Below are 12,228 nucleotides of genomic sequence, written 5' to 3'. Positions count from 1 at the left end.
ACTACATGTTGAAAAAAGTGCTATATGTTGGGATAAACTGTATTATTAAAATTAATTTTGGCCGGGCACGGTGGCTTACGCCTGTAATCCCAGCACTTTGGGAGGCTGAGGTGGGCGGATCACGAGGTCAGGAGATCGAGACCATCCTGGCTAACATGGTGAAACCCCATCTCTACTAAAAAAAAAAAAAAAATTAGCTGGGTGTGGTGGCGGGCGCCTGTAGTCCCAGCTCCTCGGGAGGCTGAGGCAGAAGAATGGTATGAACCTGGGAGGTGGAGCTTGCAGTGAACCGAGATCACGCCACCACACTCCAGCCTGGGCGACAGAGAGAGACCCCGTCTCAAAAAAAAAAAAAAAAAAAAAATTAATTTCTTTTAAATTTTCTTTTTACCATTTTTCTCCCCCCCGAGATGGAGTTTCGCTCTTGTTGCCCAGGCTGGAATGCAATGGCACCATCTCGGCTCACCGCAACCTCCGCCTCCTGGGTTCAAGCGATTCTCCTGCCTCAGCCTCTGGAGTAGCTGGGATTACAGGCATGCACCACCATGCCCAGCTAATTTTTTGTATTTTTAGTAGAGACGGGGTTTCTCCATGTTGGTCAGGCTGGTCTTGAACTCCCAACCTCAGATGATCCGTCCACCTTGGCCTCCCAAATTGCTGGGATTACAGGCGTGAGCCACCGCATCCGATCTTTTTTTTTTTTTTTCTTAAGAGATCTCACTCCGTCACTCAGGCTGGAGTGCAGTGGCACGATCATAGCTCACTGCAGCCACCAACTCCTGGGCTCAAGCAATCCTCCCATCTCAGCCTCCTAAGCAGCTGGGACTATAGGTGCACGCCACCATTCTCGGCTAATTTTTTTCATTTTTTGTACAGATGAGGTCTCGCTATGTTGCCCAGGCTGGTCTCAAACTCTTGGGCTCAACTGATCCTCCTGCTTCAGCCTCCCAGAATGCTGATCACAGGCAAGAGCCACTGTGCCTGGCCCCCACATCTTGATTAGTATAATCCCCTTCCCCACCCCCACCCCAGCCATCAGTGTTGCCTGGATTTCCCCAAATCAGGAGGGGACATAACTGACCTGAGGAAATGGGTCCGCTGATGCCAGCAACACATTTTCTGGTTTCAAGTCACAGTGGACAATGTTCTTGAAGTGAAGGTGTCTCAAAGCCACCAGGATCTGAGGGGAGCAGATGGGGCCAGTAAGAAACGTAGACAGGTACTCAGCCAAATCCCAACCTCAGCAGCCGGCCCTCCAAACCCATCCATACCTTTTTTTTTTTTTTCTTTTAAGACAGAGTCTCACTCTGTAGCCCAGGCTGGAAGTACAGTGGCATGATCTCAGCTCACTGCAACCCCCGCCTGCCGGGTTCAAGTGATTCTCCTGCCTCAGCCTCCCAAGTAGCTGGGACTACAGGCATGCGCCACCACGCCCAGCTAATTTTTTTTTTTTCTTTTTGAGGTGGAGTCTCACTCTGTCGCCTGGGCTGAAGTGCAGTGGTGTGATCTCGGCTCACTGCAACCTCTACCTCCAGGGCTCAAGTGATTCTCCTGCCTCAGCCTCCCGAGTAACTGGGATTACAGGCACTGGCCACTATGCCCAGCTAATTTTTTTCTATTTTTAGTAGAGATGGGGTTTCACCATGTTGGCCAGGCTGGTCTCAAACTCCTGACCTCGTGATTCCCCCACCTCGGCCTCCCAAAGTGCTGGGATTACAGGCGTGAGCTAGCGGGCCCAGACTTGCCCTGGTAATTTTTTTTTAATTTTTACTAGAGACAGGGTTTCACCATGTTGACCAGGCTGGTCTCAAACTCCTGGCCTCAAGTGATCCACCCACCTCGGCCTCCCAAAATGCTGGGATTACAGGTGTGAGTGAGCCACTGTGCCTGGCCCCATCCATGCCTTCCTACACACCCCTGCAGACACCCCAGCCAGGGAAACAGGAGGCACTGGAGCACCAAAGAATCTCAGAATCATAGAACCATTTACACCTGAGAGATAAGAGTTAAATGTAAACTAGAAAGTCTGGGCTAGATGAGAGGGGCTGTGAAGATCCCAAGATCTTCTAGCATGTGGTAAACTCCTGAATGCTACTCACAGAGCAGGCATTTCCAAGATCCAACTATGTGATTCTATTTTTTTTTTTTTTTTAGACAGAGTCTTGCTCTGTCACTCAGGCCGGAGCGCAGAGGCGGGATCACAGCTCACTGCACCCTGGACCTCCCAGGCTAAATCCATCCTCCCACCTCAACCTCCCTAGTAACTGGGATTATAGGCACACACCATCACACCTGACTAATTTTTGTATTTGTAGAGACAGTGTCTCACCATGTTGCCCAGGCTGGTCTCCAACTTCTGCACTCAAGTGATCCACCCACCTCAGCCTCCCAAAGTGCTGGGGTAACAGGCGTGAGCCACCCCACCTCACCCATTTTTTTTTTTTTTTAAGAAATGGAGTCTCCCTCTGTCACCCAGGCTGAAGTGCAGTATCATTCACTACAGGCCTCAAACTCCTGGGGTTAAGTGATCATCCAGCCTCAGTCTCCCAAATAGCTGGGACTACAGGCACGTGCTGCCACCACCACGTCGGGCTTTGATTCCTTTTTTTTTTTTTTTTGAGAAGGCCTCCTGATTCTCCTGCCTCAGCCTCCTGAGCAGCTGGGATTACAGGCACACACCACCGTGCCCGGCTAATTTTTGTATTTTTAGTAGAGATGGGGTTTCACCATATTGGTCAGGCTGGTCTTGAACTCCTGACCTCATGATCCACCAACCTTGGCCTCCCAAAGTGCTGGGATTACAGGTGTGAGCCACTGCGCCCGGCCTGATTCCATTTTTTTTTTTTTAATAGTTTTCATCCCTACAAAAAACTTTGGCTGGGCACGGTGACTCATGCCTGTAATCTCAGCACTTTGGAAGGCTGAGGCAGGTGGATCACCTGAGGTCAGGAGTCAGACACCATCCTGGCCAACATAGCGAAACCCTGCCTCTATTAAAAATACAAAAATTAGCTGGGCATGGTGGTGGGCGCCTGTAGTCCCAGCTACTCAGGAGGCTGAGGCAGGAAAATCACTTGAACTGCAGAGGCGGAGGTTGCAGTGAGCCGAGATCGCACCATAGCACTCCAGCCTGGGCAACAAGAGCAAAACTCTGTCTTAAAAAAAAAAAATTTTGGCCAGGCGCTGTGGCTCACGCCTGTAATCCCAGTACTTTGGGAGGCCGAGGAGGGCGGATCACGAGGTCAGGAGATCGAGACCATCCTGGCCAACATGGTGAAACCCTGGCTCTACTAAAAATACAAAAATTAGCTGGATGTGGTGGCGCATGCCTGTAATCCCAGCTACTCAGGAGGCTGAGGCAGGAGAATCACTTGAACTGGGGAGTCGGAGGTTGCAGTGAGCTGGGATTGCGCCACTGCACTCCAGCCTGGTGACAGAGAGAGACTCTGTCTCAAAAAAAAAAGCTTTGAAGTTGGGCGTGGTGGTGTACACTTGTAATCCCAGCACTTTGAGAGGCCGAGGAGGGTGGATCGCCTGAGCTCAGGAGTTTGAGACCAGCCTGGTCAACATGGTGAAACCCTGTCTCTACTAAAACTACAAAAAATTAGCCGGGCATGATGGCGCATGCCTGTAATCCCAGCTACTCAGGAGGCTGAGGCAGGAGAATCGGTTGAACCTGGGAGGTGGAGGTTGCAGTGAGCCAAGATCGTGCCATTGCACTCCAGCCTGGGCAACAGAGTGAGAATTTGTCTCCCCGCCAAAAAAAAAAAAAAAAAAAAAAAAGAGGAGGGGAGATTCTTGAGCCAATCTGCCCAGGTTGAGAACCTGGCTCCACGCTTACGAACTTACGGCCTCGGGCAAGTCTCTTCACCTCTCTGGCTCTCAGTTTCCTCATCTGTAAAATGGGGGTGATAATGGTACCCACCCACCAGCCTGGCCAACATGGTGAAACCCCATCTCTACTAAAAATACAAAAATAAGCCAGGCACAGTGGCGCGGGCCTGTAATCCCAGCTACCTGGGAGGCTGAGGCAGGAGAATCGCTTGAACCCGTAGGCGGAGGTTGCAGTGAGTCGACATCACGCCACTGCACTCCAGCCTGGCGACACAGCGAGATGCCATCTCAGAAAAAAAAAAAGAGTACTGACCTTACAGGCTGCTATAAGGTTTAAAGCGTATCTAAAGATGCATGTAAAGCACTTAGGATAGCTAACCACTGTATGTTAGCTGTTACTGTTAATAGTTATTATTTTTGTGATGGCCTGTTGGTAAATATATTCTTGTGTGTCTCTTAAATGAAGCTTCTCCTGCTGTATCTGTTCCTATGATGACAAGGTGAGCTGATTGAAAAAAAAAAATTACCGTTTGTAACCATTCATCTGTGAGAATATTTCTTGATTCTCTGTAACTCAAAATGCCAAGTACACCAGAAGCATAGTGTTGTACTACTGCAATTATTATCTATGTCTCAGAATTTAAATACTTGTGTTTATTCTAATTGTTTTCTTTTTTAAAACAAATTTTTTTGTAGAGATGGCATCTCACTATGTTGCCCAGGCTGGTCTTAAACTCCTGGACTCAAATGATCTTCCCACCTCAGCTACCCAAACCTTGAGATTATAGGCATGACCCACCATGCCTGGCCAACCTCCTCATTCTACAGACTGGGAGACCAAGCTGGAAAGATGCATGTGTTGTATGTGTGATCTCCAGATTGTTTCCTTGAGACGGAGTCTCACTCTGTTGCCCACGCTGGAGTGCAACAGCATGACCTCGGCTCGCTGCAAATTCTGCCTCCCAGATTCAAGCAATTCTTGTGCCTCAGCCTCCTCAGTAGCTGGGATTACAGGTGGACGCCACCACACCTGGCTAATTTTTGTATTATTAGTAAAGATGGGATTTCACCATGTTGGCCAGGCTGGCCTCAAACTCCTGACCTCAGGTGATCCATCTGCCTCGGCCTCCCAAAGTTCTAGGATGACAGGCGTGAGCCACCTCGCCCTGCCCATTTCCAGATTTTGTCAGTTGATTTTCTCCCAGTTCATGTGAACAAAGAGGGCAGGTTAGACCGGGCACGGTGGCTCATGCCTGTAATCCCAGCACTTTGGGAGGCTGAGGCAAGCAGATCACGAGATCAAAAGTTCAAGACCAGCCTGATGGACATGGTGAAACCCCATCTCTACTAAAAGTACAAAAATTAGCCAGGAATGGTGGCGTGTGCCTGTATTCCCAGCTACTCAGGAGGCTGAGGCAGGAGAATCATTTGAACCTGGGAGGCAGAGGTTGCAGTGAGCTGAGATAGCACCACTGCACTCCAGCCTGGGCAACAGAGTGAGACTCCATCTCAAAAAAAAAAAAAAACATTGGCCGGATATGGTGGCTCACGCCTGTAATCCCAGCATTTTGGGAGGCCAAGGCGGGTGGATCACGATGTCAGAAGTTCAAGACTAGCCTGGCCAACATAGTGAAACCCTGTCTCTACTAAAAATACAAAAGTTAGCCGGGTGTGCTGGCACACGCCTGTAGTCCCAGCTACTCAGGAGGCTGAGGCGGGACAATCATTTGAACCTGGGAGGCGGAGGTTGCAGTGAGCTGAGACTGTGCTATTGCACTCCAGCCTGGGTGACAAGAGTGAGAGTTCATCCCCCCCCCAGAAAAAAAAAAAAAAAAAAAAAAAGAGGGCAGGTTGGAAGCTAGATAGATCCAGACTCAAATCTTGGCTGGAAAGCTACTTGGCTGTGACCTCGAGGGAGACGGCTATCTCCCTGAGCCTCAGTTTCCTCATCTATACAATGGGGTTTATAACAATACCTACCTCATAGGATGGTGGTGAGGCCTACATAAGCTCAGAGGTAAAGGGCTTAGCACAGGGCTTGGGTGTGGGGCAGGCAAGAGCCCAGAAAGCAGAAATCTGCAGAGGGAGAGAGAGAGAGAAAGAGCAAGCAGGCAAAGAGAGAGGAAGAGATGAAGGCCAGAAAGAGAAACCCCCTCAGCTGCTGAAAGCAGCCACCTGTGAGAACCACGATTCCTTTCCACACCTGAAGTCTGGAAGTGGCCGGGCACGATGGCTCATGTCTGTAATCCCAGCACTTTAGGAGGCGGAGGTGGGCAGATGACTTGACGTCAGGAGTTTGAGACTGGCCTGGGCAACATGATGAAACCCCACCTCTACTAAAATTACAAAAATTAGCCAGGCATGGTGGCACACGCCTATAATCCCAGCTACTCGGGAGGCTGAGGTAGGAGAATCGCCTGAACCCAGGAGGCAGAGGGTGCAGTGAGCCGAGATCGTGCCACTGCGTTCCAGCCTGGGCGACAAAGTGAGACTCTGTCTCAAAAATAAATAAATAATAAAATCTGGATGAGGGTGCATCAGTGGGTTTCTGTCCCCATCCCATAAGCCAGCCTGACAAACACAGGCACACTGCCTGAGAGGATAAGGGTGCTGGGCCAGGGTAAAGGAAACACAGCAACGATGACTCTGAGACCCACAGAGATGTCTCAGAAGAAGGCAAGGCACCAACCACAGGGAAGCCTTTCTAAGAAGGATGTGAAACACAGAAACCACAAAAGGGGATCTTTAACATCGTAAAAGTTCAACTCTATGGCCCGCTGGATGCAGTGGCTCATGCCTGTAACCCAGAACTTTGGGAGGCTGCAGCAAGAGGACCACTTAAGCCCAGGAGTTTGAGACCAGCCTAGGCAACATGGCAAGACCCTGTCTCTACAAAAACATAAAAAAAAAATTAGCTAGGTGTGATGGCTTATGCCTGTGGTTCCAGCTAACTCAGGAGACTGAGATGGGAGGATTGCTCGAGCCCAGGAGTTCAAGACCAGCCTGGGCAACACGGCGAGAGCTTGTCTCTACAAAAACATTAAAAAAAAAAAAAAAAATTAGCTGGACATGGTGGCTCATGCCTGTGGTTCCAGTTAACTCAGGAGGCTGAGATAGGAGAATCGCTTCAGCCTAGGAGTTTGAGGCTGCAGTGAGCTATGACTGCACCACTGCATTCCAGCCTGGGTGACAGAATGAGACCCTGTCTCAAAAAAAAAAAAAAAAAAAAATAGGCCAGGCGCGGTGGCTCACGCCTGTAATCCCAGCACTTTGGGAGGCCGAGGCAGGTGGATCACGAGGTCAGGAGATCGAGACCATCCTGGTTAACACGGTGAGACCCTGTCTCTACTGAAAATACAAAAAATTAGCCACTTGTGGTGGTGGGCACCTGTAGTCCCAGCTACTCGGGAGGCTGAGGCAGGAGAATGGTGTGAACCTGGGAGGCGGAGCTTGCAGTGAGCCGAGATCATGCCACTGCACTCCAGCCTGGGCAATAGAGCGAGACTCATCTCAAAAAAAATAAAAAATAAAATAAATAAAACCCTATGGTAAATAAAAACTAAATATAAAATAAAGAGGCAAACACTGGGATAAAACCATTGAACGATATAAGTGATAAGAATCTAATGTGCACCCCCACCAAAAAAAAAGAAATGCAGAACAGAGGCCGGGCACAGTGGCTCACGCCTGTAATCCCAGCACTTTGCGAGGCTGAGGCCGAGTCAGGAGGATCACTTGAGCCCAGGAGTTGAAGACCAGCCTGGGCAACATAGCAAGACCCTGTCTTTATAAAAATTAGCCGGGCATGATGGCTGATGCCTGTTGTCTCAGCTACTCAGGAGGCTGAGGCAGGAGAATCGCTTGAACCCGGGAGGTCAAGGCTGCAGTGAGCCATGATTGTACCACTGCACTCCAGCTCGGGTGACGAAGTGAGACTCTGTCTCAAAAAACAAACAAAAAGCACAGGCACACAAGGAAAATCTGTTTGAATATAACACAAATGAGTTTGACATCACTAGTTAAAAGCAAAGATCCTAGGTTCAAATCCCACCAGCTATGTGACCCTGGACAAGATATTTGATGTCTCTGACCCTCAGTTTCTTCAACCATAAAAGGGGAGTGATAATAATAGCACCTACTACATAGGTTACTATGAAGATTAAATGAGTTTGAAGAGTGCCTGGCACATAGTAAGTGCTCAATAAATGTTAGTGACCACATTATTTATCATCACCATTATCAGCCTCCCTTGTCCTAGCCCTGCTCACCTGAGCAGTGACTAAGAATGGGGCTGTATTGGTCATCCCTGTGTCCTCCACACTGCCCAGCAAGACACCAAGCACAGAGCAGGGACTAGGGAGTGTTTGTTGACCAACTGAATGAATGAATGAGAGAAAAAGGGCTGCTTGCCCCTTTTTTCTATTGTTTGGTTTTGAGACAGGGTCTCGCTCTGTCACCCGGGCTGGAGTACAGTGGCACGGTCATAGCTCACTGCAGCCTCGACCACCTAGGTTCAAGACAGCCTCTCCACTCCCCTCCTCCCAAGCAGCTAGGACTACAGACGTGTGCTGCCAGGCACCACATCCAGCTAGGTTTTCTTTTTTTTTTTCTTTTCGTAGATATGGGATCTCACTATGTCGCCTAGGCTGGTCTCCAACTCCTGACTTCAAGCGATCCTCCTGCCTTGGCCTCCCCAAGTGCTGGGATTACGGGCATGAGCCAGCCTGTTTTTGAGATGGGCTCTTGCTATGTTGCCCAGGCTGGCTCAAACTCCGCTCAAGCAATCCTCTGGCCTTAGCTTCCTGAGTAGCTGGGATTACAGGTGTACCCCACCATGCCTGACTCCCCTTTTTTCTAGATGAGTCAAATCAGGTCCAGGGAGCCTGACTGATCATTTATTTTTTATAATAAAAATAGCTATCATTACTGCTAGTCTATTATTTTTCTATTGTTATGATTACTCTTTATTTTTTTTTTTTTTTTGAGAAGAAGTTTCACTCTTGTTCCCCAGACTGGAGTGCAATGGCACGATCTCAGCTCACCGTAACCTCCGCCTCCTGGGTTCAAGGGATTCTCCTGCCTCAGCCTCCTGAGTAGCTGTGATTACAGGTGCCTGCCACCACGCTCAGCTAATTTTTGTATTTTTAGTAGAGACAGGGTTTCACCATGTTGGCCAGGCTGGTCTCGAACTCCTGACCTCAGGTGATCCACCCGCCTCTGCCTCCCAAAGTGCTGGGATTACAGGCGTGAGCCACCACACCTGGCCTACTCTTTATTATTTTTAATTGTTATTGTCACTATTATTTTTCGTTTTTCTTTCTTTTAGAGGCAGGGTCTCGCTATGTTGCCTAGGCTGGAGTGCAGTGCCTCTTCACAGATGTGATCCCACTACTGATCAGCACAAGAGCTTTGACCTGCTCCTTTTCCAACCTGGGCTGCTTTGCAACCTGGTGGTCCCCCACTCCTGGGGAGTCACCACATGGATGCTAAACTTAATCAGGACACCTGATCAGCACAGAACTCCTGGGATCAAGTGATCCTCCTGCCTCAGCCTCCTGAGCAGCTGAGACCACAGACATGTGCTACCATGCCTGGCTTATTTTTTCTATTATGGTTATTATTACTCTTGTATGATTATGGTTTCTATTTTTTGTTTTTTTTTTTTGAGACGGAGTCTTGCTCTGTTGCCCAGGCTGGAGTGCAGTGGTGCGATCTCAGCTCACTGCAAGCTCCGTCTCCCAGGTTCACACCATTCTCCTGCCTCAGCCTCCCGAGTAGCTGGGACTACAGGCGCCCGCCACCACACCCAGCTAATTTTTTGTATTTTTAGTAGAGACGGGGTTTCACCGTGTTAGCCAGGATGGTCTCAACCTCCTGACCTCATGATCCGCCCGCCTTGGCCTCCCAAAGTGCTGGGATTACAGGTGTGAGCCGCTTCGCCCAGCCTGATTATGGTTTCTATTATCTGCTATTGTGACTCCCGTCAGTGTCTGCCTGACCCTCTAGGCATACAGGGCCTCTCCAAGCAGGCACCTGATGGGGACGGGCGGGCGGCAGCAGGCAGGGCAGGCGCACCTGGGTGATGAGGAACTTGGTGAGGCGCTCAGGCAGCCGGCCCTTTTCACTGGACAGGATCATCTCCAACATGTCCCCATGCAGCTTCTCCATCACCACAAACACTTTCTCAGGTGTCTCGAACATGCACTCCAGGTTCACGATCCCGGGGTGCCGCAGGCTCTGCAGGGTGGGGAGGAGGGTCAGGGCTCAGGTTGCCCACAAACTCAGACCCCAAAGGGTCAGGTATAGGAGCAGGAGGATGACAAACAAGGAGAAGGATGTCCCTGGGGTACTGGCACTCGGGGAGGAAAGGGGCTTCCCACAGGCCAAGACAGAACAGGCCCACCTCCACCCCACCTGCCAGGTGCCCAGAAGGATCTCTTTTTCTTTCTATTTAAATATAGAGATGGGGTTTCGCCATGTTGGCCAGGCTGGTCTCAAACTTCTGGCCTCAAGTGATCCTCCCACCTCGGCCTCCCAAAGTGCTGGGATTACAGGCGTGAGCCATCGTGCCTGGCCCAGAAGGATCTTTACATCCTGAAATTCTGGTGGAGGCCCAGGGTTGCAGGAGGGAGAAGGGGGAGCTTGGAGAAATGTGGAGAGCTCTGCACGTCTGTATCTTTTAAATCCATACCCCCTCTCACATTCTCCAGTCCTATCCTGGCCTAACCCTTCTCTCCCACCCAGATCCCCACTCAGCCTCCTGGCTACAGTCACTTCCCTTTCCACCCACCCTCCAGATGGCAGCCAGAGGGATTTTCCTAAAGTACACACCTGATCCTGCCCTTCCCTTGCTCAAAAGCCTTCTGTGGCTCCCCAGTACCCTCAGGAGAAAGTCCAAAAGGTCTGGCTCCACGTTCCTCCCTGGCCTCATCTCCCAGTACCTCCTTTCTAGAAAACCTCATGCTCCCTCTCACCAGGCCTTTGTACAGGCTGGTCCCTCTGCTAAGAAAACCTCCTCCCCTTCAGTCTCAACATGCATATGCCCTCCTCCAGGAAGCCTTCCCTGACCACCCCTACACTGGGTCAGCTGGCCCATGAAAGGAAGAAGCAGAAAGGGAAGGGGGCCTGGTGGTTACCTGCAGAATGGCCACTTCATTCCGGAGCTGGCTCTCCTGCTTGGTAGGGAAGCGCAGTTTGTCAATGACCTTAACTGCCACGTCCCGGCCTGTCTTCCGGTGCTTTCCTGCACAGAGAGTAGGAGAGATGGGGGATGAGAGAGCAAGACCACCCAGTCCTGGCAGGAGTATCTCCACCTCTGCCAACCTCTGCCCCCCACCATGGAGACAGCCAGAGTTGGGCAGAGTTGGAAGGCCCCAGGAGATATGTGAAAAGGCCAGCCGAGGTGCACCTTGGGAGTAAAGGCAGAAAGAAGGAAAGCAAAAAACAAACAAAAAGCTCCAAAGAAGAGAATGTATAACACGGGAAACTGGATTTATAACCAGTCAGGATCTAGCATCTAGTTTTGTGTGGCCCATATGAGTCCTGGGGACAGGGGAGAGATACCAGAACCAGGGGAGGCAGACTGATCCTATTATACAGAGAAGGAAACTGAGTCTTGGAGTTTAGAGTGTAGAATTTACCCTCCCTGTCCTATTAAACTCTAGGATCTAGCTCTGTGGCAAATCAAAGTGTAAAATTTACCCCCCCCCCATACAATCAGAATCTAGGATTTAGCCTGTGGCCAATCAGAATGCAGAATCTACCCTCCTATCCAATCAGAATCTAGGATCTAGCCCTGTGGCCAATCAGAATGCAGAATCTACCCTCCAATCAGAATCTAGAGTGGCCAGAGTGCAGAATCTACCCTCCTATCCAATCAGAATCTAGGATCTAGTTCTGTGGCCAATACGAATGCAGAATCTACTCTCCTATCCAATCAGAATCTAGGTTCTAGCTCTGTGGCCAGAGTACAGAATCTACCTTCCCTATCCAATCAAAATCTACCTCTGTGACCAGAGTGCCGAATTTACCCTTCCTATTAATAACAGGAGGAAGGTCCATTGGTTTTTCCCAACGAGAAAAGGAGAACCTGCAACCAGTCCACCCAGGATCTAGCTTTCTAAGCCAATCAACATGGGAGGTGAGCATATCACCTCCAGAACCAATCAGAAAGGAAGGGTTGGAGCCAGAAAGAAAGGGTTGGAGCCACAGCAGCTTCCCCCAGCCCCAAGCTCCCTCTGGGTTAGCTCTGAAGTGTTCTCACCTCCATAGACCACTCCAAATTGCCCTGAGCCCAGCACTTCATCAGGGAAGATCTGGTAGACAGTGGCGATGTCCTACAGGGTGAAGACAGGGCAGGTCAGGGGTGCAAATGGAAATGGGGGAGGGGGAGTC

General features: G+C 50.0%; 1 protein-coding gene across 3 annotated transcripts in view; it reads right to left on the bottom strand.

Moving 5' to 3' along the window:
• PRKD2 (protein kinase D2) overlaps positions 1-12,228 on the bottom strand; it is a 45,187-nt gene that overhangs the window by 6,581 nt on the left and 26,378 nt on the right. For all 3 annotated transcript variants that reach the window (XM_055236303.2, XM_063615790.1, XM_055236306.2), the window contains 4 exons: positions 12,098-12,170; positions 10,971-11,077; positions 9,910-10,071; positions 1,082-1,180 (listed from right to left, as the gene is read on the bottom strand). In XM_055236303.2, the coding sequence (XP_055092278.1) occupies positions 1,082-1,180; positions 9,910-10,071; positions 10,971-11,077; positions 12,098-12,170 (441 nt within the window). The remainder of the gene's footprint in view (positions 1-1,081; positions 1,181-9,909; positions 10,072-10,970; positions 11,078-12,097; positions 12,171-12,228) is intronic.

This window comes from Symphalangus syndactylus, chromosome 13 (assembly GCF_028878055.3).
Source record: "Symphalangus syndactylus isolate Jambi chromosome 13, NHGRI_mSymSyn1-v2.1_pri, whole genome shotgun sequence".
Taxonomy (NCBI): domain Eukaryota; kingdom Metazoa; phylum Chordata; class Mammalia; order Primates; family Hylobatidae; genus Symphalangus; species Symphalangus syndactylus.
The sequence above is the reverse complement of the archived record's forward strand: the minus strand, read 5'-3'. Positions and strand labels throughout refer to the sequence as shown.